Source organism: Pezoporus wallicus, unplaced genomic scaffold, assembly GCF_028554395.1.
Source record: "Pezoporus wallicus isolate ANWC-B61680 ecotype Strahan unplaced genomic scaffold, APGP_CSIRO_Pwel_v1 contig_4191, whole genome shotgun sequence".
NCBI classification, from domain to species: domain Eukaryota; kingdom Metazoa; phylum Chordata; class Aves; order Psittaciformes; family Psittacidae; genus Pezoporus; species Pezoporus wallicus.
In genome coordinates, this window is record NW_026641383.1 from 6,578,639 (window position 1) to 6,606,512 (window position 27,874).

Sequence of the window (27,874 nt, forward strand, 5' to 3'; positions counted from 1 at the left end):
ATTTATAAACAGCAAGAACATGGCTGTGGTTTTTCAGAGGTGCATTTATATTTAACTTGATGTTATCTCAGCCCTTCAGCCTTGATGAACAATGAAAATATCAAGTCACTTAAAGCCCCAGATTACTGGAGGGAGTGAGGCATGACTATACCTGTATTGCAGTGCATCTCTAGGCCTTGGTGCACCACAAGTACTGAACAGTGAGCAAAACGCAGGCTCTCTGCTTTGCTTGCACCAGAGAGGGATGTGCAGCAAGCATAGTGCCTGCTGCTTTTGCTCCTGTGCATGCTGCAGTCTGCCATGTCTTATGCTATACTCTGGGGGGTTGTTTTCTGTCAAGGTATCAATGTCTCCCTTCTGAAAATCTGGTTTTAATGAAATAGCTTTATTAATAATTGAAATGTGCACAGCCAGAAAGCTGAATTATGTACACACAGAATCATAGAATGGTTTGGGTTGGAAAGGACCTTAAGATCATCCAGTTCTAACCCCCCTGCCATGGGCAGGGACACCTCACACTAAACCATGTCACCCAAGGCTCTTAAGTGTTCCCTGACAAACAAATACCATATACTTGTTGCAAAGGATGTATATTTGTTAGATTTTAAGTCAAGATTCGATCAAGAAATCTTAATCGAGTCTGTTACACTTTGAGTGGCATCTCTTCAATAAGATAGTTTTATTTCCAGCTGGTGAGTGCATCTGATTTCATAACATTTGAAGAACAGCTAGAGCGCTGTGCGTTGTGGAGGTGGAATCACCTTAAAATCCGGAGCCATTTGCTTGAGGATGTGTTAGATGCTTCAGCACCCTGATCCTGTCATTTCACTCAGTATCCAGGATTTTAATGGGAATAACTGGAATCTTGTTTGTGTTAGGTGTTATCCTAAATGTCCAGGTTGGGATCTACCTGTAGAAACCATCCAAATCAAGATTTTGCTTTTGGGGCATAAACAGCATCTTGTTTGTCTCCTGTATATTTCAAATGATGAAGGCATACATGAGAGACTGTTCATTCCTGTTACTGCAGGTTTAAGCCCTGCATGCTGCACCTATATATTTATTTCCTTGCTGGTTAATCTCCTTTTTGCCATGTTTTATTCCATTCTGTTCTAGGTTGCCCTTGACCACATGAACTAAAACGCGGTGCTGAAGTCCAGTATGACACAAGAAGTTGATGCATTTTTGGGGGTAAGTTGAATCCTGATGAGGTCCCTTTATTAATGATTTACAGACAAAAATACACAGTTGAAAAGAGAGGGAAGTAGGACTGAACTAACCCTGGGATGTCTGCAGGCATGTCTGGAAAGCTGGTTTGCATTGCTGACTTTGAGGAGTATGCTGCAAAATTCCTCCCCAAATCAGTGTATGATTATTACCGCTCTGGAGCAGATGACCAAGAAACACTAGCAGATAATGTAGCAGCATTTTCAAGGTAGGAGGAGGATTTGAGGCTGGGGTGGGATGCAGGGGGTGTAAATTCTGCTTTCTCAGTAGATGTGATGCAATATGAGATTTCTGTGTGAACAAAACTCAATTTTTCTGCAACTTCTTTCTTTTTGAGCAAAAAAATACACTTACAGAATTCATTTGGTGAACAATCGTCTCCTCTTCCAGTCCTTCACCTAATATTTTCTGTCCAAAAGCAGTCCCTAAAAACCATTAGCATCTTTTTAGCTTTAGCTGTGTTTTGTTTCACTTGTTAACATCAATTCTCTTTGGATCCAATATTTAATCAGCTGATGAAGCTGTGATTTCTACATTGGGGGCTATAATGCAAAGAAGGGATTCTTATGGTGGGGTTGTACCTTTCAGGTCTGGAGTCAGTTTTGCCTTTTCCTCTTTCTTCCCAACCTGGATTACAGAATCATAGAATACTTAGGGTTGGAAAGGATCTTAAGATCATCAAGTTCCAACCCCCTGCCATGGGCAGGGACACCTCACACTAAACCATGTCACCCAAGGCTCTGTCCAACCTGGTCTTGAACACTGCCAGGGATGGAGCATTCACAGCCTGCCTGGGCAACCCATTCCAGTGCCTCACCACCCTCACAGGAAAGAATTTCCTCCTTATATGCAAGCTAAACTGCCCCTGTTTAAGTTTTAACCCGTTACCCCTTGTCCTGTCACTACAGTCCCTAATGAAGAGTCCCTCCCCAGCATTCCTGTAGCCCCCCTTCAGATACTGGAAGGCTGCTATGAGGTCTCCACGCAGCCTTCTCTTCTCCAGGCTGAACAGCCCCAACTTCCTCAGCCTGTCTTCATACAGGAGGTGCTCCAGTCCCCTGATCATCCTCGTGGCCCTTCTCTGGACTTGTTCCAACAGTTCCATGTCCTTTTTATGTTGAGGACACCAGAACTGCACACAATACTCCAGGTGAGGTCTCTTGAGAGCAGAGCAAAGGGGTAGGATCACCTCCTTCGACCTGCTGGTCACGCTCCTTTTGATGCAGCCCAGGATACGGTTGCTTTCTGGGCTGCAAGCGCACACTGAAGCCGGCTCATGTTCATTTTCTCATCAACCAACACCCCCAAGTCCTTCTCTGCAGGGCTGCTCTGAATCTCTTCTCTGCCCAACCTGTAGCTGTGCCTGGGATTGCTGGGATTAGTACACAATCTTCCCTTGTAAGTGCTTGTGCAGCACTGTGGGATCAGAGCTGCATCCCCTAGCAGATAGGAGCTGCATATCCCAGCTCTGGAGCGAGCCGTGAAAGGCAGGGCTCAGTCCTGGGTGGCCAGACTGTGCTGAGGGGGGGAGTCCAGCTTCACCAGGAAATGCTGTAAATGATGGGAATTATGACAAACCAGTTTTCACTTAGACTGAGCCCCTGAACTGTTGTAAAAACCTGGGCTCGGGTCAGCCTTTGTCTCAAGCACAAGGTCAACACAAATTCAGTCAGCATTTGCCGTCAGATTCAGTAGAAGACGGTCAAAGCTCACATTGGTTCCCCATCCTCTTCATCCCCCCTACTGCTCAGCCCCCAGAGCATCAGCCTGAGCACTGCAGAGGGAAGAAGGTGGCTGGCGTCTGGTGGCCTCAGCCCAGCTGAGCCCAGTTGAGCTACTTCAACCCATGTTGACTTCTCTTTCCTTCAGTTGCTGTGTTGGTGCCGACATTTAACCCCCTGCGTTTGCTTTGCTAATCCCTGAAAGCTTTGTCTTTAATCCCTCTGAGCCTAATAAACCAAAACAGGAGGTTTCTGATTTATCTTTGGTCTTTCTCCATCCCCACTTTGCTTTTCTGCTGCAGAGCAGCAATCCTGTTCACTGCTGGTTGCCTTTCCACAGGCTGTGAGCAATTCAGCTGGAAATGCCTCACAACTTTAGGGCTGTAGAAACTTGGTGGTAATTCATTCAGGTGGATTTCAAAGGTCAGATTCCAGAAACCAGCTTGGAATCTTAATTTTAAGGACACGTATAGAAAAGGTTTGTAACGTCAGGCAAAGAAGAAAACTAATCTCCACTGTGACCGCTCATTAGAGACCTCATAGCTCAGTGCAGCAGCTGCCATCATGGACTGGGAATCCCTCAAGCTGCTCAAAAACACAAGCCAAGAGACTGCTCTGGCTTTGAGGAGTGAGTAGGAGCAGGAAGGGATGTAGTAGTGCTTATCTAATCTTATTTTTTTAGTTTAGTTTTTAATGCTTCCAGATGCTGCTATGATGTTACTTGTCCTCATAAAACCAAAATGAGATGTTAAGGAAAGGATGCTCAAAGGAAGTGCTCTGAAGCAATAAATTACAAGTAGTGAACTTTTTACTACTAACTGCTAGAGCTAATCCTGATTAAGTTGGATCTAAACTGCCCAGAGACAGGCTCTCAACAAGCTGGGTACATCCACTTGCTATGTTGGTATTAGCAGAGCTAGATGTTCATGGTGGGATAAGAGCAGCTCTGCTTTGAAGCTGTTTCCCACCACAGGGGCAAGTTCCTCTCATGATACTGACTCATCATACTCTCATGATACTCATGAGACTGCCTTGCATCAGACTGGTCACCTGTGGGGTTCAGGCTTACCTCATCTGGCATCTTCTACCCTGTTTTCAATAGGAGCCTCCAGTTTTAGGCATTCAGAACTGCGGAGCTTGCAGGCAGCCTGGAGATGAAGTAGATATCAATCAGCAGTTCCTTGAACAGGCTGAGACACTCTAAATTTGCCAGGTCCTGGTGTGACTGAAAGGCCCTTGATGCTGGGTTCCTGCTCCACAGCAGTGAAGGTAGGAAGGGGGTGGGAGCTGTGTTCCTGTCTTTGCTCCCCCTCCTTTTGTGTATTTGTCATAAAGAAAACGAGATCTCATTTCCTCAGGAGCTTTGTGCCATTTAAACATCTTCCAAAAGGCAGTTAATAAAATCTGAAAGACTTGACAACGGGTTTACTCTATTAAATCATCAAAGAACTGAACTTGCTGACAGCTAAAGAGAGAGGTTATGGGGTAGAAATGCTGAAGTCAAAGCTTTGCTTGTTACCTTTCCATTGCTCTGCATCGACATCTCACTCTCAGTGCCCACCAAAGCACGGGAAAGCATGGTGATGTGCTGATGGTCACCCAGCAGATCAGTGGGAGCCTGAAGCCCAGCTCCCCTGGTAAAACACATGGTCCCCTTCCTTCTGCAGGGCCAGCACAGCTCTCCCCTTGATGATGGGCATCACAGCTGGAGTCATCTGCTGGGGCTTGCCAGCTTTGCTGATAAGAAGTGGAAAGGATGCAGGGCTTCATGGATAGATGGGCTCTTTTATCTGTCTATAGCCAGAGGGAAATGATAGTAAAAGTGGTCAGAGTTTACAAACAGCCCTTATGTAGCACTCAGAAATGTAAGTTAAATGATTCTCAATGTTTCTAGTACCTTCCTGTACCCATCTGAAGTATTTCCATGAAGCCCTTGTGTGCACTTGCTGCCTGCAGCCGGATGGACCTTCCTCTGCAAAGGTGACCCCCTGTACTGAGCTTGTGAACCTCTTAGGAGGCACGTTGGGCACTGGACTCCATGGACTGTATGTCAATAGCTACAGTGGTTCCCACTTGTCCCTGCTGAGGCACAACATGGCATGGTGGCTTCCTGGTTTCTGAGCATTGGATGCAGCCAGTAACGGTTCATTAGAGCGTGGTTGCAATGGCTTCCTGGCAGCACACCTAGAAAAGGTGGAGCCCTGGTATGAAGCCTTTATGGTGTTTTGGTTTATAACCAAAAAATATACATATAATATATATATATTATATATAATGTATATATAATATATATAAAATATGTAATATATATAATGTATATATAATATATATATTACAGAGACCTGCTTGACAAAAGCAACTTCTGCAATCTTTTGTTCTTTGATGCTGTTGGGAGAAGCACGGCCTGACTGTGAGGGATGCAGGACTGCTGCTCGCTCTGACTCTCACATAGTCCCTCTGCACGTTACTGGTTTTCCTCCCTGTTCCTGAGCACGGCCTGTGGGTAAATAGAAAGTAAGATGGACTTTACACCCCAAGCCACAGAGATCACAAAGTCAGATGACTCTGTCACAGAAACAAATAAGTTCAGCTTCATTTCCCATTGATTTCCACTGCCAGAAGCCAAGCTGCAGACTGATTAAAAGCATTTACAGTTTATTTAAGTATTTGCAGATATATGTGTAAATGTTTGTGTTTACATAGGAAAGAAAGCACCAAGTGATCAGGAGCATGAATTGTTAGCCCGTACCTTTTTGGTATGGGCTGTGTTCACCCAAGATGATTTGAGTGAACAAGACTGCTGGGATGGATTGTATTTGGGGGGCAAATCAGTGTTGGGTTTGTATATGAGCTCTTTATATTTTTGGCAACTGAATGGTTGTATTCATAGAGAAATAGATTATTATTAGGAACTAATCTAGCAAATGAATGGTTGTGTTGATGGATGCTGTAATATTTCTTGCCAGTGCAATTTTTGGAGCAATGCAATTTGTTTTCATTAGAGATGTCCCTGCCCATGGCAGGGGGGTTGTAACTGGATGATCTTAAGCTCCTTTCCAACCCAAACCATTCTGTGATTCTATTAACTGAATATCCTGGCATTTGTCAGCACAGGAGCTCAAAGCACTTTGAACCTGTAATCAGACTCCAGAGTATGAAATGGCTCCAAAAGGCCAGTGTTTAAGATGAGGTTAACACCAGGTACAGTAATTCTCCCCCAGCTTCCAGTTCTTCTGGGACTGAGGGAAGAGCTGGAGCTCACATATTAACATTGGTGTGCTCCTGCTAAGGCCAGAAAATCATCTTTTACTCATATTGGAGATGGTGCTGGCATAAGTGAGGCACTAAGACAAGAAAAGATGATCTGGGATGTCGGAGCACACATTACTCTCTATGGCATCTGACTGCATTCACCTTCCATTTGCTCTGCATCCCAAACCACTACGTGTCCTTCCAGCCCCGTGCTGTCTGGCAGTTACTTTCACTCTCAAGTTGTCAAGGAAGCGAGGGGCTTGAATGGAGAATAGATTTAATGACAAGGTCAGGATGCCTTTAGCTTGATGGCACTGAAGGAATCAATCTGAAATCTCCCCTCAGCATGTTAATGCAGGTGGATGTCTGTGTGTGTAGGAACATGTTCCTGCTAATCCACCTTGACATGTACTGCCTCCCCGGTGGCCTTTGGAGCAGATATGTTTTGTTGTCATGGTCTTCAGTGACAGCACCGGTGCGTGTCCTCTGCAAACACATCATGTTCTAGCTCGGTGTTAAGGGTGTTCCAATGACTGGGCACATAAATAATTGAAATATTGGCTAAAAAAGGAAGGCTGAGAATGCGATTGGGGTCAAACATGCACATGAAGTTGTAGGGGGGAAGAAAAGGAAAGGAATGCTTGTGATAATAAGTTAGATTGCCGCAATGTCTTTCACCTTGGACAAAAAGAGTCGCTGTGTGGATGGCAAGAGAGTTTTCAGGGAGAGAAAATCGATCTTCCTCAGGCAAAAGGAGGTGTTGGTTACCGTGGCATCTGCCCCTTGCCCCACGGGAAGGCAGCAAAGTGGGTTGGAGTTGGGATGGAGACTGCATCCTCTCCCAGGCACACTGCTCGTGATGCAGCACGAAGGGATGGCTTGGTAGGGGCTCAGAAAGAAACAAGAAGAGCTGCTTGGAAAAGGGGTGTGGTTTAAAAATGTCATTTTTCAGAGCTGAAAGGCATTTGGGCAAGCAGTGAGTGCTTCCCTCTCACCCAACTGTAGATAACCTCAGTCAGAAGTCAATCTGATTTCTTTGAGCATGGAGGGGGGAAAAAACCACCCCAAGACACTAATCCCTCCCATTCCCTTTCATCCTGCTTCTAAAACAGCATTTAGCTGAAGTTGCCTAAATCAGGGGTGCTCACTGCCTTCCCCATGCTGTGGCATCGCCCTGCTTCCACCTGGGAAGAAAGGTGCATCCACTTGAGATTGCTGATTGCAGCACATGAGTGTGAACCAGGCTGGATAAAAAAGGGGGTGATGAGATGAGGATGACTACAAAAATGCAGGTTTGTTACGGGATACCCAGGGAACATTTTCACTCACAGGCTCAGTTGTGTTTGGCAGCAGAACGAACGGTGCTCTGGTTACTGGGAATACAGCCCTCAGGGTTTGCTTGTGGCTGTTAAGGGCCTTTCCCTAGGGAGTGTCCAGAAAATGCCTCACATGTCCATTAAACTCACAGCTGCAGACACCCCTGTTCCCAAAGCAAGGTCAGGTTTTCATTCAGGAGTATAATACTGAGGTGGTATTTTCGTGAGACCTACTAAATACTCAGTTACAAGTATCGCTTGATGTTGGTCAAGAGGATGCAACCTGATAAGGTGCAAGGAGAAGAGAAGCCACAGAAGACATTGGAAGAGACATTTACATTAAGAATTTGAGGCTCATGTGCCTGAGGACCCCAAAAAGCTCCTAGATGGAGTAATTTGATGGCACATAATGGTGAGTGGGAAGGATGCTGCTTGAAACAGCATCATTTTTCTTGCACACTCTATTGGGAGGATTTTTGTTCCTTGTGTTGCCTTTCCCAGCTAAAAGATGCCTTGGAGCTGAGAGAAAGCCTTTGGAATGAGAACTAGGAAGAAAGGGGGGAGGAAAAAGTCATATTTTCTTAGTCCCACCCTCCCCTGAGAAACAACAAGCCCATACAATAGCATGAAAACAAGCCTGAGGAGGCATACTTGCAGTGTGTGTCTTGGCATTGAATGATACAGCTGACTCCCACAGACACACATCTCCTTCCAAGCATCATAACTATCTGCCTCTTCCCTGGGGAGTGCTTCCTGGAGAGCTGGCATGGCCCTGTGCTCTTGGGTCTCGTCCTGGCTCTGCCCCAGGCTTCTTGTGGGAACATCTCTTGATCTTTCTATGAAATGAAGAGATTCTGTCTTGTCTTCTTCTCCTTTCCAGCTTATCAGTTTGCTATGTGAGCTCGAGCTGACCACCGCTCGCTTTCGGAGCAGTCTGAGGGTAACGGTGCCTCTGGTTGCTGTATCTATCCTAATAGTAATGTCAGTCTAGTGCTGAGCAGGTAGAGGTTCAGCAGTACTGGAGCTTAAGTTTTTGGTTGCTTTCTGTAATGAAGATTCAATGGCCATCAGATTCCTTCCAAAGGGAGGGATTCCTTTGTGAGAGATGGATGTGCACCCTGCTACTGCTTGTACGGTGTTTGGCCTGGTGCAGTGCACACCCCTGTGCAGAGGCAGCCCCTGCTATTGCACACCCTCTTGTGGCTTGTAGCAACAGTGGCTTGGATGTACAGCATCACCTGGATGGGGAGAAGAAGATGCGGTTTTACAGGGATCCCCAAGGCAACCCTATTAATAAAGGGTTGGATATTGCAATATCATCTAATTGAGCCCATAAGAGAGATTTCGATCCTCTTGTAGTGATATTGTGTGGGGTCAAAGAAGGGATAAATTTCTGTGTATGCAAGCACGCAATGTCCATCCGGACTGCAATAAATTGTATTTAAGTGTGGGTTTGTTTTGGTGTCAGCTTCTGTTTGTACCCAGGTTGAAGACCCCAGGGGAGAATCAAGCCCAGCTCTGGGCTCATGTGGTTTCTGGTGGGACACGCTGAAGGCAAAGCATGGTTGGGAAGGGTTGAGCCAATGCTGGGCCACATCATTCAAGGGCTAGATTGTAATTTGCCCTGTTGGGAAAGCAGTTGTGCTGCTTGGTCTATTCCTGCACCAAATTACAGTGCCCACATTTGGTCTTTTCCTGGAAGTCTGGAGTCCCTGCGGCACGTCCCAGGGATTATGTGCATAGTGGCTGGGGACTGCTGGGGACAGGACCTCTCCAAGCAAAGCAGCTCGGTGTCTGTGCCAGCAGAGATGTGGTGCCGTGGATTTCCACACCCCCTGAGCTGGGGGAAGTCAGGGCAGCCACCCTGGCCACCAGTGTCCCATGTGGCAGCTTGTTTCTGAGTAGTCTCACTACTGAGACTCATAGCACGGGGACAGGGAGGGCTAAGTGTGCTGGCCAGGCTGGTTTTATACCTAAATCCTGTGTCTTTTGGCTCCCTAGTCCATAGAAGGAATAATTGAGGGAGGCTGGTGACTTCTGTTTCTGCACACCCTCTGCCATACAGATCTGCTCCGAGGCTTTTGAGGAGGCTGAGACTTACCATGAACCTGAATATTTTGCAGCTCCTGTCTTGTCTTTCAAATGATACCAGCCAATAGTGTTCAAAGGCTCTTCATGGCTTTCAACCTCCATGGGCTTTCATCCCTCCTGCTTTGTGTATTCTGTGGGTCCTGCTGCAGCTCTGGGTCACTCAATGAAGTTCTGCTCTAGCACTATCACAGCTTTCACCATCTTCCTCCTGACAGCAGGAAACATCTGCTCTAGCCCATTAGGAACTGTACATAACCCCAATGATGCTTTTTATCCTCCTCTATTGTGTCAGGTGGAAGCTGTACCCCCGTGTGCTCAGGGACGTGTCGGTGATGGACCTGTCCACCTCGGTGCTGGGGCAGAGGATCAGCATGCCGGTCTGTGTCGGAGCCACCGCTATGCAGCGCATGGCTCATGCTGATGGAGAGACAGCAACTGCTAAAGGTGAGCAAAGGCAAAGCCCCCTGCACCAAGGCAGAGATGAGCAGAGTGATGCTAGGCTGCTGGCTGTGAAGCCTGGTTGGTTTTCTTGATGCTGTGGCCAGGATGGGTTTGAGCTGCTGCTCAGAGTAATCTGTTGATTTTTGGTTGTTTCTTTCCATTGACTGTTTTGTGTGGAGGCTCTCTTTCATTATGGAACAGAGAGGAGAAATGCAGTGTGTAAGAAGGGAATCATTTGTAACATAGAAAATTGAAAGCTGCATCTATCTACCCATCTTTCTCTACATTCTATGAATATAACTCTATATATTGTCACAGCAACATCCTTCCTGTTGCAGCACTGCTTCTAGAAATTGCTTATCTGGGAAATACACTTCATAGAATCCCAGAATGGTTTGTGTTGGAAGGGACCTTAAAGTTCATCCAGTTCCAACGCTTGCCATGGGCAGGGACACCTTCCACTAGAGCAGGTTGCTCCAAGCCCCGTCCAACCTGGCCTTGAGCACTGCCAGGGATGGAGCAGCCACAGCTTCTCTGGGCCAGTGCCTCACCACTCTCATAGTGAAGAACTTCTGCCTAATGTCTAATCTGAGCCTTGTTTTAATCTAAGTCCTTGTTTTGAAAAGAGCTCTTTGAGAGCATCCCGGAGAACCAGTGAGATAAGGGCCTCTGAGGGCTAGATGCTGCAGAAAGGTGTTGCCTAAAAGGCTGCAAGAAATGGGCCGATAACCACAATTCAGATGTGAAACTGCTTCCTGCTCCTTTAACCAGCTGCAGAATGACACGAAGCATAAGGAAGAGGCCACAGGGTATGCCTGTTGCATGGGAACAGCACGGTGCTGTGCATGTCAGTGCTCTAGCGCTGAATGAGAAGGGGTGTAAAGCCTAAATGAGCAATATTAAAAGCAGTTAATAAATCCTGTGCGTGGCTGAGCTGTTCCTCTGACAGCGTTTCCACGAGCAATGCAGCAAATGATGGTGTGAAGCAAGTCTCATTACCTGCCCTGCAGTGGGAGCTGGTCCCAACAGCCATTCAAAAGCCCCATCGCTGCGGTGTGCACCGTGATGGGCAGCACAACTCCAGCAGCAATCTCTGTAAAAGCACAATTCTCCCTTCTCATAGTATGTTTGGACACGTTTTTTCCCTCTTCCCAAGAGGTTCATTAGGAAGCCCAAGATATTTTCCCTGTTGTATGTGCCGCCGTGTTCCACACGATGGAGCTCGAATACCTTGAATTGGTTTGTGAAGTGGCATCTGGTGGCGCTTTGGCTGTTCTTGTGCGTGATTTCTGGCCCAGGTTATGCTGGGAGGGAACTCTGAAGCATTCTACTGTTCAGTACGAACGTCTTCATGCAATGTTAAGAGCCAGATTTGAAACGCACAAATTCCAGGATGTTCCTTAGCAAAACTTCTTACCAATGGCACAGCCCAGCCACGTTTTAAGGCATAAATTCACTATGACATATGAAGTCAAGTGGTACGACGAGGCTGACTACAGGGCTGAGTTATGTGGTAGATAAGTTTGGAACTTCCTGGCTTTTGTGCATTTATATTTTCATATTTTAAGGTAGGATTATTTCATTTAATGTGTTTGGGGTTTCCAGCTGGGAGAGCTTGGTGAACCGGCAATGGTTTGAATGAAGCATCGAATAAATTGTCTATTGGAGCTGGTAAACTTTTCGTTGCTTTCAGAGTTGACAGTAATTCAAGTCACAGCTTCTGCATTGCAGCAGTGCTTCTTGTAGCAAAAACATGCTTCAGTTTTGTGCTCTGTTAGAGGTGGAGTGGGGTGTTCAGTGCCAAGCGTTTGGTTTGACCTTCTAAGATGACAGGGATTAGCCATAAATTACACCTTTGGCTGAAAGGTTCCCTTAAACTTGGGACATTTGGGATCAGGGGGTTTGAAACATCCAACTTGTCTTAAACTGTGATACTGCTGAAATATAAGCGAGCAGTTTGTTGGTTGCTTTGTGATTTACACAAGCTGAAAGTCTGATCCATAGCCTTGTGGCTTTTGCAAAACCCAGTGTACTTCATAAGCTTGGCTCTTAGCTCAGGTGTGTAGGAAGCGACATATGGTGGTGCCTCTGCTGTTATGATAATCCTGGAAAAGGATCCACGTTTCATAGAATCATAGAATGGTTTGGGTTGGAAGGGCCTGTAAAGCTCATCCAGTCCCAACCCTCTTCCTCTTTGTATTGTGAGACTCACTCCTGGTCCTGCCAAGGAATTCCCTTCAGTAACAGAGTTTTGCTTTAAACTCTCTGCTCTTCCAGCAGCTTTGCCCACATGTGGCAGCACAAATGTTCTCTCTAGGGACAAGAGCATCTCATGGAGTCTCATTAGGTAAAAGTCCCAGTCCCCACTTTGGGGCAAGGAGTTTTGGCAGCTCACTCCAGCTGGGGGGAGCTGCTCCTCCTCAAGGGATGCTCTCCCGCAGTGACCAAGCTGGTAGAGAGGGATGTGCATCTTACCAAAACAGGGCAAAGTGTGGCAGCTCCCCTTAAACACACCTTCATTGACAATTCTGTTTCATTAGTAAAGGACCTTTTTTGGGGTAAAACTGTTCAATTGTAAGTTTAAAAGCTGCTGGTGACAAGCCATCTAACACAGCACAACTCATTCCAAAGGTTATCTAACTCCACTCTGAGCAGAATAAGCTGTAGCCCTGGTCAGAACATGCACAGCTTCAAATCCAGATGTTGGATTTAGTTATACTTCTGTTTGCTACATATAAAACAGCAAAAAGAAAAGCTATTGTCCATATAGGCTGTAATGAGGTTGCTCCTCAGTTCCCTTTGATGTATACAAGTGGAACAGGAGACCCCATGGAGGAAGCTCTCTTGTCCTTGACACGATTTCATGGCCCTTGGCGGTTGTCCCACTTTTCCCAGCTCTGTCTTCAAGGACATTCCCAAGCATTTTAGTTATAATTCATCACTTTATATTGCAATTTCCCAAAGAATGGATTTTCTGTTCAGTAGAAACTGAAAAATTGGGAGGAAAATTGTTTTGGATTCACTGAAATGTTTAATATGATCCCAAACACAAAGGTTTATTTCATTTTCCTATTAATGCTTTTCACCATAGCTCTGTTTTGAGGCAAAAATGTTAGCTCAGCAGAAAACATTTCCATGTTGAAAATATCCACACATGACATTTTGACTTAGGTGAATTTTTGTTGTCCTTCCCACTCTAATTTCGACCTCCTTAACTAAAAATATTCGCCAAATTTGATGAATAATCTGAGCCACCATTAAAGAGCAAAGGGCTGCTCCCTAAACACTTTGCAACAGGGCTCTTCTGATTCTACATTAACTTAGTTTTTTCTTGCTTGTCCATCAAAAGATTCGTTATTCATTTGTCATCCCAACTTCATTCTGTGTGATCCCTGTGTTGTCTCAGAATCATAGAATCACAGAACAGTTTGGGTTGGAAGGGACCTTCAAAGCTCATCTGGTCCAACCCTCCTGCAATGAACAGGGATATCTCCAACTAGATCAGGTTGTCCAGAACCACATCCAGCCTGGCCTTGAATGTCCCCAGGGATGGGGCATCCACCACCTCTCTGGGCAGCCTGTGCCAGTGTTTTACCACCCTCATTGTAAGTAATAAATTTTCCTCACACCCAGCCTGAATCTCCCCTCTTTTCGTTTAAAACCATCACCCCTTGTCCTAGAACAGGCCCTGATACAAAGTTTCTCCCCATCTTTCTTATAGGCCCCTCTTAAGAACTGAAAGGCTGCAATAGGGTCTCCCTGGAGTCTTCTATTCAGGCAGCACTGCCTGCAAGTGTTTCTGTAAATAGGACCTGCTTTCAGGAACACCAAAGCAGACTCTCTTGTACCAGCTGCTCAGCAAGAAATAGCAACTTTCTGAAGCCTTAATCAGTGATAAGCAGATTTGTAGCCCTTTCTTACTGAGATTTCTATTCTGATTAAGTTGCTGCTCATTACACACTGCTATCTCACTGACCCATCACCTCATGTTCTTGTGGTTTAGCCCAGAAGCAGTATTGCAATACCCGACTTCTGTGACTTGCTGAAGGTCAGGTGGAACAACCTGACTGCTTTCTTGGCCTGAGCTTTTGAAAGCTTTGACTGGGGGTTGCTCAGCTGTGACATTTTGATGTTTACCACTCTGCAGTTGCTCCTAGATAACTTTCTGAGTTCCTGCTGATGCAAGAAGGGTTTCACCATCACCTGCAATGTGACGGCACCATTTGCTTTGCCAAATGGAGAACAGGAACACTGACTGAAAAGCTTTTTAGTTGAGTTACTGGCAGCTTTATTTCCACTAGAAAGGAACACCTTTGTTCTTTTGGCTCTTAACAGACTTATAATGTGCTTCTTGTTTGCTCTGATGCTGTTGAGCAATGAGCAGTTTCCTTGTGCTCATTGCACATGCCTGAGACTACGAAGGAGGGATTTTGCAATCTGCTGCTATTGGTGCTCAGCCACAGTGAAAATAGCAGGACTTTGTACCCATGTTTCATAGAATCCCAGACTGGTTTGGGTTGGAAGGGACCTAAAAGTTCACCCAGTTCAACCCTCTGCCATGGGCAGGGATACCTTCCACTAGAGCAGGTTGCTCCGAGCCCCATCCAATCTGGCCTTGAACACTACCAGGGATGGGGCAGCCACAGCTTCTCTGGGCACCCCGTGCCAGCACCTCAGCACCCTCATAGTGAATAACTTCTTCCTAATGTCTATTCTCTGTCTCTCCTCTGTTAGGTTAAAGCCATTCCCCCTTGTCCTGATTTCTTGTAAGCCCTTCTCCAGAGTTCTTGTCAGCCCCTTTACATATTGGAAGGCTGTTCACCTTATGTATTGGAAGGTGTCCCCTTAAGGAGCCTTTTCCTCTCCAGGCTGAACAAGCCCAGCTCTCTCAGCCTGTCCTCACAGGAGAGTTTCACTGCTACCCATGTGCTGTTCCGCAGAAATGTTAATTTTAAGGTATGGCTACTTGAGAGTCCTTGAGGGGACAATGTTCACGTGGGACAAAATAGCCTGGAGTGACCTGGCCCTAACTCCCCCCAGAGACCATCATGGCCAGGGGACTTTCTGATGCAAGTGTACACAGGCAGTCTGGCCCAACAGCCCTCCTCAGACCAGCCAGATCCATCCTGGCCACGTGTATCTTTCCTGCTGCCTCCAGCCTTCCCGCACAGCTGACACAATGCGTTGTGTCAACACAAGGATCATAGGCACAACTCACACGCAGTGTTTTGTAAGGGGTGAGTGAGGAAAGGCCAGGCAGGGGATTTCTCAGCCAAGCGTGGTTAGTCAAGAGAGAAATGTTGAGTACTTTAAACAAGTCTGTTTCTTAGGAGATGCAGCTCCAAGAACGTAGCTACTAGCTTGAGAAATACCACCGTACCAAAAGGACATCACTCTGGTTCCAAGTAATGTCCTCTGACCCCTAACCTGGGGCCAGTGGATTCACTGATGGATTCAGGAAGAATGACCACAGTGGGGCAGTTGGGCTGCATGCTTCTGAGATTTCCCTTAAAGGGAAATGATGAGAATTTGCACACTTAGAGAAAAATAGGAAGTTCCCCTTCCCATACAAGGTAACCTGGATAAATGTGCAAGACCTGGGCTCTTCTCCAGTGGTCTCCCATGAAATATGTTGCTGCTGGGTTGCCCACAGGGACAAACTCTATACCTTCCTAAACCAGTTAGCGAAGTGATGTCCTATCAGATTAGACTGAGGTTTCAGGATGAAAAAGGGGCTAAAAAAGATTATCACTCTGTTCTCCTGTGGATTCCCAAGCAGGTCCTGTCCCATGATCTGCTTGATTTGTTGCTATGTAAAATACTTCATCTGGGTTCTCTAAGAATGAGGAAAGCCCCATCCTATTGAGGTCTCTGTTCCATGGTGAGAAGGTATGACCTTGCTCGTGGCTTCCCTGGGCTAAGTGGAAGGAGGTACCAGTGGGGCTGAGAAACTTCCTTTACACATGGAACAAAGGCTGTGAAGCTTCCCCTTGCTGGGAACCCCAATTCTAGCTGCATCTGGCCCTGAAACAAGGTAGAGAACAAAGAACTCAAAGCTTTATCATCCTGACATGGAAAAGTTCCCCAGCCTCTTGTATGTGGCTACTGCCATGGCCTCTGCACTATCACTGACCTCAGTGAGAGCCTGAGGTGTGCGCAAAGGCAAATGTATGCTTTGGGCAATGCTTTGGGTTAAAAGACCGACCGGGAGGGGGGGGGGGGGAGGAAAAAAAGGACTAAAAGCAATCTGAAATGACATGAGGAAAGGCTGGTTTACAAAAATCCAATGTTTAAACTCTGGCAAATGTCACACGTTGCTGCAAGAGCATCCTGTGGGAATACGGATCTAGTAGTACTGATTTACAATAATAAACAGAGGTATTTGCAGCACCCCAAACTTGAAGTGTAAAATATGGTTGCTGGAGGAAATGAATTGCTTCTGTTTTCTTCCACTGCACCTAATATGCAAGAAGTGGAGGATATTTTTAGCAAAACCTGGTTTGAAGTAGGAAGACAAAATAGAACCTGGCAACGCTTCAGGCCGATGTATCAAGTGTTTGAAAACCTAGAAAACTGTCAAAATAAGCTTTGAAATGATCAAGATGAAGCACAGATCAACCAAACCTGGAATCTCTAAAGCTTGGAAAGCTTCTGTGTGTGTGAACTTTGCATTTGACCACATGGATCCAAGCTACACGTGTTGAGCTGGCTCTGGACCAGATTGATAACTACAGGGCAGGGGAATGCTGTGAGTGTGCCTTCGTGACGGTGCCATAACCCAGTCTGGGATGCTTGAACTCTGATTGAACCAAACCACTTAAATCTAATCTTAAATGAGACGAAAGCATTATTTTTCTATTGCTACGTATGCAGTTGAAAGAGTACGGTGTTCTACTGTGTTTTAAACCTTTTGTTCACCCAGTAGATTTTATTGTGTAGTTCCTATTCTGATTTTTGCTGCTTGTGTCCATAGGGCTATTGAGGTTGAGGATAAAAGGAAGAATAGAAATAAATGGCTACCCAGAGGCAGATTGAACCATAACATTTCCCCCTTATCTGATCTAAGGGGTTTGCAATTGCTGGGTTAGCAACTCTCCCTCTCATTCATGAACTTGTATTTGACAGAGCAACAGGAATGCGGATCCCTTGTTTCTTAGCATCACTTGATGGACTGGATTTAGCAAATGACTTCAGGATTTGCAATAACCCACCACAGCTGATTTTAACAAGACTTTACAATCACGGAATCAAGTAGGTTGGAAAAGACCTTTAAGATTATCAAGTCCAACCATTCCCCAGCACTGCCAAGGCCACCACTAGCCCATGGCACTGAGGCCTCGTCTCCATGGTGTGTGAACACTTGCAGGGATGGTGACTGCAGCCCTGCCCTGGGCAGCCTGTTCCAATGCCTGAGCACCCTCTGGGGAAGGAATTGTTCCTCAGCTCCATCTAAACCTGCCCTGGTGCAGCTTGTCCTATTACTTGTTACTTGGGAGAAGAGACTAGCCACCTCCTGGCTCCATCTTCCTTTCAGGCAGCTGTAGAGAGAAGGGCATTCAGTAAGCATGGGTTCTTCAGCAGCAGCTCATTTCTGTGGACTTAATCTGGGAGAGGGAACTATTTTCAGTAATTTTAAGGGAAGGAATGAAAAGGCTGCAATGCAGAGTTTTGGGTCATTGCTTCTGTATTTGCAGTGATTGAAAGCTGCCTGGTGGCCCTGGGAGGGTGTAACCAATTTGTTTGAATAAGCTGTTCATAAGTTTCCACTCTAAGAGACTTGTAATCCTTATTTAATAAAATGTTGTCATAAAGACCACTTTTTAATTCCTCGATGGGCTGGAGATGACGTTTAGAAACAGAGCTCCATTTACATTACAAATATGCATACTGCGGTAGACCAAGAAAAATAAGGCTTTCTATGATATTTTTGAGTTTTACAGTGTGTTTTCCTTTATTTTACATTAAGTGACAGATTACTCCAAGAAGAATAAGTAATAGATTCATAACGATATGGCTGTATGAGGTTAGCTGGTTTGCGGTGCAGCCTGGGCTGGAAATCACCCCCAGGGAGGTGGCCAGCACAGAGCCTCTGGCTGCTTGACCCCCTCTGGGATTGTTCAGTGACATTTAACCATGGGGCTGGCTGCCCATGTCTTGGGAGTGATTCCATTCTACAGCCTTTCGAAGGTAAAGGAGAGGCCAAAACACACTGGGCATGAGCAGCCATTGCTTTGGCTTCATTGGAGACTTCAGAAACCACTTTTCTATTGTACGTACTTATCTCTCTGCTTACTTTTGGGTTATTCTGGATGGAGACTGTCACTTGGGGTGTGTTTACCCCACTCCTGTGAGATAAGAACTTCTCCTTTTTATCAGCAGAAGTGTTAACTTTGTGTATGGGATCCCACAGTGGATGTGGGTTCCTCTCCTTCAGGCCATGAGACAGAGCAAAAGTGTTCAAGCAAAGAACAGTGGAGCTTCACCCTCAAGTCTTTAAATAAGGTTGTCTGTTGGACTGTGTCCTCCTGTTTTATTAAGCCCTGAAACTCCCTGTAGGGATGAAAACAGGCATTTACTAGAACAGCACTTCAAGAAACTTCAAAATAGGTTTAATGCTAGTGAACATTTTGGGGGTGGGACAAAGCAGCCAAAATGTGGTGATCAGAATGCTTCAGGAGGGTGTGTATGTGATGGTGGTGAGGAGCACTGAAGAGCAATGTTGAGAATGACAGATCCAAAACACCAATCAGCAGCAATGTGGCAGTGCTGAGAAAGCTGGAAGCTTTAATTCCATATATTTTTTTATTTCTTTAGATCATTTAAAACTGTGCATGTAGGTCCTTAAACTTACATGCCAAAATGCCTGACAAACAGTAGCCAGATACTCGGGGCTTACAAACAGGCTCCCCTTAGGATAAAGAATCATTAATATAGGTTAGGCTTAGTTTGATTATAATATCTCTTATTTCCAGCACTGAAGTAGGCATCATCCCACTGTGCAGATGGCAGTCACTAGGAATTTGCCTTTAAACATAGAGAATAAAACAGAGAAGGCTCACAGCAGCCCGCCACTGTTAGTAACTGCTATCAGTGCAGTTACTAACAGTCACCCCTGCAAGGCTGGAAGCACATTAACACTGAGGAAGGCAGTGTGAGATCACAAACACTGAGATGCTCTGATGAGCCAAGTACTCCTGCTTAGAGAAGCTTGAATAATCTCAAATGTAACCTTGTATTCCTTCCTCCAGCTTGCCAAGCCACGGGGACAGGGATGATGCTGAGCTCCTGGGCCACCTCTTCCATTGAAGAAGTGGCTGAAGCAGCTCCATCCGGCCTTCGCTGGCTGCAGCTCTATGTGTACAAGGACCGGGAGGTTACCAAATCCCTTGTGAAGCGTGCGGAGCGAGCAGGATACAAAGGGATCTTCGTGACGGTGGACACGCCGTTCCTTGGCAGGCGCTTCGATGACATGCGCAACAAGTTCCAGCTCCCTCCCCACCTCAGGTAAATGTTCACTGGTGAGATGTGGGAGATGGGCATGTGGTTCAGGTTAGAAAGGTCTCAAAGCTCATCCAGTTCCAAACCCCTGCCATGGGCAGGGACACTTTCCGCTAGAGCAGGTTGCTCCAAGCCCCATCCAACCTGGTCTCGAGCACTGCCAGGGATGGGGCAGCCACAGCTCCTCTATGCTCAAGTGCTGGCACAGTGTTAGCAGCCACAGGCTGGCTGGAAAAGTATGGAGTGGATGGGATATCCAGGACTTGGGTTTACAAAATAGAGCTAAAAGTCTTGTGAGAATCTTGCAAGTAAGTCTTGGTAGTGACCGCAGTCGGCCTCAGCATGTATTGAGAGTGCTGTGTTTGCCTTATTCAGAGCCTGAGAATGGACACAAGAATGGAAGGGAAAAGCCCCAAAGGATAACTGAACATATTTTGAAACAGATTAACTTTGATTTGAGTCCAGGTTTTGAATATTATCAATGGATCTGAAATGCTCTTCCTATGTCTCCTAAGACTGTCATGCTATACTATATACTTACTATACATACCGTGTAAAGCAAGAAATATAATACCACATCCTGAGGTCTGTCTTCTTTTTCATAATATTTAAATGGAAGGTAACCATGGGACTCTGCAATCAATCTGATTCTTCACCTCACAGGCAAGAAAACCTCCAGAGCCTTGGGGTGTTGGATCTACCAGTATGCTGGGACTTGAAGCATAGATGGTATGATGAAATTTGACAGAGCAAGCTTATCTCTGTCTATGATTTCTGTGTTTAAGTATAGTCTTATGAGGAAAGCATCATAAAACAAAATATCCCTCATACATCTAATGTTAAAATGTAGCATGCTGGTATGTGTGTGCCCCATGTAGTAATTCTGCTATAGATCTGTGATCGACAAAACACTGTCGATAATACTGTCATTTCACCTAAAAAAGTCTTCCTTTAGGGGCAGCACCGTTTTAATGTGTGAGGTTAAAGAGATTTTGAATGCGAGTCAACCCAGAAATGTTTAAGTAATAGAGCATTTCTGAACCCCTTTGACCCAACCTGACCAAACCCTAACAAGGTTTTGTTTGAGTGAACCACATTAAATCACACAAAGTTGGAGTAACCTTTGAAGGTTCTAATGAATCCCTTCAGGTTTCAGAGTGACGCTTGGGCAGTGTTTTGTTGCCGAGCCGGCGGTGGAACTCTCCTCCGCTCAGTTATGTGATAACTTTTTCTTGGCTTCAGGTTTTCAACAAAGTTCTCAAAGCAACAACAAGGTGCCATTGTGCTCGGAAACGTATGTAAGGCAACATTCATCCAAGTGTTGATCTGCATTTCACAGGCCAAGAAAAACAACAGTTATTTATATAATCTTATCCACGGTTCTGTTTTCCTCTGGGCACCCCACCTTCCACAAACCAACAGCTGAAAAGCTGGATCTTGCTGAGAGCCCTTTCTCATTTTCTTCTGGGCCTGGAGCTGAACAGAAAAGCTTGTTGCAGGCATGAAATCAGCACTGAAACCAGCCAGTTTCCAGGCACAAACCCCAGCACGTGTCCCAGAATGTGGAATATGAGCATAAAACAGCACAATGTGGAACAAGAGAGTTTCCAAAGAACAGAGTGATCAGCCTTGTGTGGGACATGGGTGTCCTTGGTACTACTGGTGTTGCTCATGGTGGTTTAATGCTTGTGAGCACTTGGAGCTGCTTCAGCTTTCTAATACAAGCACTGCCTGAATTACTTTATTTACCCTCCTTTTCCTGCTTTGTGTAGCAAGTCTGTGAAGTCTTTGGTGCAGGGGCTGTCCCTTACCATTCGTTTCTAGAACCTGTGAGATTGATTTGGTACTAAAAAGCAAATAATAGCTAATGTTTTCATATGAACTTAATTTCCACCCCTCCTACATTCTACAAGGAAACATGCAAAAAAGAAAACATGAGAGGAACTGGCTGGATGCTGTCAGAGATGAAAATTCAGAATTCTTTGCAAAGCTTCATTCTGATCCACCTAATTCATGGAGCTTAACAAAATTTCCCTCCCTCCTTCTCCTTTCCACCTACCCAATCCCTTATTCCTCCAGTAGCTGAAACCCCTGGATTTGGGGGGTAAAAAAGCAAAACCCAAAACAAACCCAACTTTTCTGCACAACAGCAAAGGGGATTTTTGCTAGTGAGTACAGCTGAACCTCTACTTTTCAGTGGGTCCTGGGTTGTGGCAAGCAAGATTGATGTTATCTTCTTAAATCCAGCCTGTACTGCTTTAGGGTCTGAATGTCCCACAACCTCTGGTGCATTTCTCCTGGCAGACACTGTTGTTCCTGTTTTATGACGGGGGACTGAGGCAAAAGGAGTGGCAAAGTGTCATGCTCAAAAGTCGCATGGGAGGACAGAACCTTGAGCCCACATTAGTGCTCTCACCGTTGACTTTTCCTCCTGGTTGTGGATTTGATGCTGAACCTTTAGATTTTGGACTTCATCCCGTTTCTTTTGGAAGCACCAGGACAGTTGCCTCGGGCTGGAGAGAGCTGTACCAATGGTACCAAAGGCTTTGCCAGCCAAAGGTTTTGGCTTACTAAAGACTGTGATCTGACATGCTCCTGCCCTGCCATACAGCAAACCTTTAACACAGCTAAACTGAATGCTGGCATTAGGCACTGATTCGTGGCTACAGTGAACCTTTCTCAGCCTGTTTTTCTATGTATTTTGTCGTTTAGATTGAAGAACTTCTCCAGCAATGACCTGGCATTCTCCTCAGGGAAAGACTTTGGAGAAAACAGTGGATTGGCTGTGTATGTAGCTGAGGCAATCGATGCAAGTGTCAACTGGGAGGACATCAAATGGCTTCGAGGGCTGACCTCACTGCCTATCGTCGCAAAAGGAATCCTCAGGGGTGTGTAGCTCTGCTGCTTCCTGTGGGGTAGGCGAGGTGCCCCTTTGCACAGGGAAGGGAAAGTGCTGCTGCTGGGCAAGTTTCTGTAGAATTGCTTAGAACTGCATTACTTTTAAGTGGAAAGCATCCACTTCCCTGATACGAAATATGGTGGGATCTACATTTGTATTTCTGTGCTGTGTTAAATGGAAGATGTACCCAAAGAGACTCAAAACAAGCAGAAGTAAAAAAAACCTTCTCCATGCATGGTTAGGAACCCAGCAACAAAGACACTTGCAGAAGCAGCTGCTTAAATAAGTACCAGATGGTTTGTATGGCTGTGCTACAGGGTGTTTTTACCTTGATGTTCAATAGGTAGGGACCAGAGCTTACTAAATGTGTAAGTTGGTCAGCTGGCATGGCATCAGTTACGTCTGAAATCAGACGCAACCAGGAAGATGGAACTTGCTCTGTTGGTTGTGCCTGTAAACTCTGTATACAACTTCAAGGAAAGCTGGATTTCCATTCTGTCAAAAGAGCACTTAGCACAGTGTAGTGGTTTCATTAAGTATGGATTATTGTTGTAATCATGCCAATAATTCTGCCTTGGAGAAAATCATTCAGCAAAGTAAATTTCTTTGTGATGAGTTCCAGAATGTGGTGGAGAAAATAAAGGCTTGCAACTAAAGAGGCTGCTAATCCAAAGTGCTCAAATGTTCTGCTCCCACATTTCAAACTACTTTTCTGGTCTTATTTCTTAGAGATAAAACTTTTCTCTGTGTTGAGATGGGGCTTTGGAAGGGTGAAGCCCTAAAGTGGCTTTGCATTACCTGGCAATGTGTTTTCTAGTGATGCCAAACTTTCCCTCATCATGGTGTCAATGCTCCCAGTTATGGAAGGGCATATTGTGTCTCTTTGTTTTCCAGCTGACGATGCTAAAGAAGCGGTAAAGATTGGGGTAAATGGTATCCTGGTGTCAAATCATGGGGCACGCCAACTTGATGGGGTCCCTGCAACTGTAAGTACTGGTGCTGATATACACCAGTAGCCTCTGGTTCTCTCTACCTTTTGGCTTCTTATTTGCTTCTCTGAACACATGGTAGCTGGAAGAAAAACCTGTAAATATGTGATATCTGCCTTAACCCACAAACAGTAATCTTCCTCCTCTTCTCTATGTATGTCATATCATACTCTGTCAGACACAGCCTCCCCTTGGTCAGATCAGACAGTAAAACATAGGAGGGTTGATGTGTGCCTGTTTCTTCAAGCTACCTGAGCACCCTGTCCTTGGCTGCAGCACCCTGCATGGAAACCTAGAGCAGTTTCAGACAGAGCATTACTGTCAGTTAAAGCTTTAGAAACTGGAAAGACTTTAAGGATTTTCTTTTCCAGTCTCCTCATCCATTTCTCCTTTCTTATCCTTTTCTGAAAACCCCTTGTTGCCATCTGCAGCACATCGAAGGTTGTTTTTTCCCTTTAATATTCTTCAGAGGCTTCTGAAAAATTACAGGGTTAAAGAACAGCTAAAGGCAGAATGAAACTCTCCCTTTTTCTCTTTTCAAACATTTTTACCTTTGGAAAAGGTACAGAGTGGTTAAATTACGTTATTTTTTCCCTTTCCTTTTCCTTGTCATGCTACCCCGTGCCTTTTCCAAAGGTGAAAGGGATTTGAGAAGTCCTCATCTGGCAAAACAGAAAGAAGTAAAGGAAAATGAAAAAGTATGTGTTCAGGCTGAAGGAAAACCCTCAAAATTCCAGTCATCACTCATCTTGCTCCGTTTGGTGTGGGAAAGCTGCATAACTAAAAAGAGAATGAAAGGGAGGAGAATCAAAGCCTGGTTGCGACTGTTTCAGTATTCCTAATGTGCCCTTGATGAAAAACCTCCTGTTTTCCATGATGGTTCTCTGAAGGGAGAGGGGGACAGGTAAACCCTTTTTCAATGCTGAGAGCACAAAGCCTTATCTGCTCATCTCCACTGTCCCACTGGCATGTTCCCCCTGCAGCGCCCAGCGCACTTCTCTCTGCTCTCTCGTCAAGGACTGGATGTATCCTTGGATCCATCCTCAGGCATGGATTTCCCCAGCTGTTTTCCTTCAACCGTTGACTTTCAGAGGTCTTTTCATATACCCAGTGATCATCTGGTTGTGTTGGCTGGTTCTTCAGCACCCAAGCCCTGCATTGGGAAGCCAGCACAAATGGTTTTCTAAATGGTTAATGAAGTTGAGGCATTGACCTCTGAGTTGAGGCATTATGCTCCGAGATGCTCTTGCCTGGCTGTCTCCAACTACTCCAAGGGACCAGTAGGAAAAAAGACTTCCTGATGTCAGGAATTCTCCAGTTTCAAAAGAAAGACTGAGATCTTTCTTTTTCAGATATGATTTAGTGCTGTTGGAGAGTTGCAGCTATTCAGCACCACATACCTTAAGGGGAACTGAATTTTCAGAGTGTGGGTCCCTAAACCTTCTGAAATGAAATTTTATCTTCATCTTCTGTTCTCTTTATCTTCTTATCACCTTCTGAGCATATATTCCCCAATTTCAATTAGAGTATTTGAAAATCTTGGGCAAGCCTATATATGAGCTAATCCAACAGGGAGGATGTATAAGGATGTTAAAAATGTTATTTTGAGGAATGAGAAAGCTCAAGAAACATGATTTTTTTGCCAAAATCAGTAGAACATTCTGTTCAAACTATCTGTTATGAGATGTTCCTTTGCAACACCACAGAGCAGGGGAGAAGGCACTATTAAAGCTGATGTATTCACTGGATTTCATCGTACAAAGACACTACTTCTCACAATGGAAATATCTGGAAAGATCATGCTAAATGTTTCTGCTTTAAAACCATAATAATTTGCTTTAATTCCATGGCTTTTCAGAACGTGAGCTGAACCCAAGCTAGTTAATATTTCCAGTGTCCAGTTACACATTGAGGAAATCGATGTTTTAATTATGGTTTGCATCATACTTTAGCTATTACAGCACTTTAATGTCGGTACGGTTTGTCAGGATGTAGAAAGTGGTCTCTGTATATGGAAATAGATCCCAAATATGTTTGGCAAAGAGAGCAAAACCAAAGGGAGGGGAAAAAAATCACAGCAAGTGCCAAACTTCAAGAAAATGTTAATCCAAATCTAAAAACAAACTGCACTTTCAAGTCTTCCCCCCCCATCATCTCCTGGTCATTTTTCATCCATTAGAAAGGAAATGAATTACATCCGTCTTTAAAAGACGTGAATTTGTGGGCCTTTTGTCTTACTACCACACACTGTTTCCAGTCTCCTTAGCATTTGGCTTCCAGTGTTGCGTCTTTCCTGATTTTCATGGATAGGCACTATTTAGGCATTATGGGAACAGTTGCCCTGTAACTAATGCTTGAGGTTTGAATTCAGGAGGCTCATCTCTTCATTGGGACCTCTTGCCTGGTGTGAACATGTTGCTTAACTCCCTCGTCACTTGTAATTTAGGAACAGTAAAAATCCTTTCCACCCTTAACTTTATCACTACTGTAGGGGATTAGAAGAGCTCAGTGAAAGTAATATACAAGTGCAGTAAAAGAAAGCATTTCCCACCTAGATAAAAATTCAGAGGAAAGCTGGCTTTTTTCCCCTTATGATGAAGTCTCCTCTAGATTTATTCCTGTTATCAAGATGCATTTTCAAAAGGAATAATACATTCATTAAAATTTTTAAGCCAACTCTAAAGTTCTTTAGGGCACATCTTTCTCTTCCTCCATGTCTTTGGGTACAATACCTGCCTCTGGGCTCCTGGATGCTTGCTGATCCTTAGTATAAATGAATAATAAATGTAAACAAGAAAGCAAAGATGGTTATTTAAAGGTGACAGTGATTCACTTTCATCCCCAAGCTGATGAACACTGGATGTTTGGGGTGGGGGGGGGTAATACAAAGAAAAGGCCTCTCTGCTTGCTGTTTCTTATATACTTCACAAGTATCTGATACTGGCTTATGTCACACACATGTCATAGGATCAGATGGCCATTTTATGTGACCCTGCTGATTCTCATTCTATTTATGTGACTCTCCAAATAAATTTGACCTTTGTGTACATCTGCTAACTTGCTAAGTCACTGCTGTTCTTCAATGCAAAGCTGTGCTATTTGTACATATAGTTAGGCATGCAACTGCTCATTTAACTTCTTTAAAGCTTGGATCCTGTATGTAAGAATTCATTCACAAAATAAATAGGGCTACGGAAGCAGACAAGCTGTATTCCTGTTTTACTCTTTCAGATTGATGTCTTGCCTGAAATTGTTGAGGCTGTGGAGGGGAAGGTGGAGGTGTTCCTAGACGGTGGTGTAAGAAAAGGCACAGACGTTCTCAAAGCACTTGCTCTTGGTGCCAGAGCTGTGTTCATTGGAAGACCTCTCATCTGGGGCTTGGTTTATCAAGTAAGTCAGAAAAACCTCAATTTTATGTTTGTAGATATCTAGACTCCCTGTTTAAGCTCAGTGTATGCACAAATGTATATGTGTGTGCACATAGGAGTGCGTGTGTGACGGTACCCGAGTGTGTATCCAGACCATCTGATTTAAAATTTGCTATGACAAGTACTCAGGAGTTACAGTTGTGCATGAAACTTCGTTGGCTCAGTATGCATGTCTGTATTTACACATGTGAGCTATATGTACACATAATAGTACATATTGTCTCCTAATCTCTTAGGGTGAAGAAGGAGCAAAAGAGGTTCTCCAGATGCTGAAGGAAGAGTTTCGCCTGGCAATGGCACTGACAGGTGAGACCTCAATGTTTCCCCTCAGTAATCACACTTTCTCATTGCTTTTATTTGCCCTTGGCAAGATGCTATAGTAACTTACACAAAGGAGATGGAAATGTTTGCAGTATGAACAGGTTAGTCTATGGAGAATTGGGAAGAAGACTTGTTATCCCTGTCTTATAGGTGGGACCTGAGCAGATAAGCTAATAGCAATAAAAGATCTTTTTCACAAGGAGAGCAATACATCCATAGAAAAGTAGTGGAAAATCCTCAGTCGCCAAGGGGTGGATTTCATCTGACAGAATGTAGATTTCTATAGGGCAGGAAAAGAAAAGGCATAGAGTAGGATGGAAAAGCAGGGCTTTCAACTGATATGTAACTTCCACTCCAGGGTGCCGGAGAGTAGAAGAAATCAGCAGGACGCTGATACGAAGACATCAAGTATTGTCTTCCAAGATTTAGGTCTGAAGATTATTGCCTAGTGTCTTGCCTGTTGTACGGAAAGTGGGCTACCAGACAAAAAGCAACTGTGTTCACTCTTTGGGCTTCATCCTGCAATCCTGACTGAGAAGAAGTGGTCTGTAGGAGACGACTTGCTGAAGAATGTACTTAAAGCAAATGTTACAGGTGTTTCTGTATTCTCTTAGGGTGCTAAGGAAAACTGCTCTACTGGGAGTTGTGATTAAAGATGGGCCTTTATAGGAGACCAATATAGAAACTTCAA

The 27,874-nt window shown here is 44.8% G+C and overlaps 1 protein-coding gene across 1 annotated transcript; it reads left to right on the forward strand.

Annotated features, from left to right (window-relative positions):
• The first annotated feature begins 1,240 nt into the window (after positions 1 to 1,240).
• HAO1 (hydroxyacid oxidase 1) lies at positions 1,241 to 27,874 on the forward strand. Its single transcript, XM_057423419.1, has 8 exons — positions 1,241 to 1,435; positions 9,900 to 10,051; positions 19,297 to 19,552; positions 22,259 to 22,434; positions 23,340 to 23,431; positions 26,666 to 26,824; positions 27,099 to 27,168; positions 27,542 to 27,874. Exons 1-8 carry the CDS (start codon positions 1,287 to 1,289, stop codon positions 27,610 to 27,612), a joined length of 1,125 nt encoding a protein of 374 aa, XP_057279402.1. The 5' UTR covers positions 1,241 to 1,286; the 3' UTR covers positions 27,613 to 27,874.

Bases quoted from the DNA above. Each gene is read 5' to 3' on its own strand.
- HAO1 (XM_057423419.1), top strand. From the start codon at position 1,287: ATGTCTGCAGGCATGTCTGGAAAGCTGGTTTGCATTGCTGACTTTGAG. The intron at 1,436-9,899 runs GTAGGAGGAGGA...CTATTGTGTCAG, and splicing joins AATGTAGCAGCATTTTCAAG to GTGGAAGCTGTACCCCCGTG. The intron at 10,052-19,296 runs GTGAGCAAAGGC...TCCTTCCTCCAG, and splicing joins AGAGACAGCAACTGCTAAAG to CTTGCCAAGCCACGGGGACA.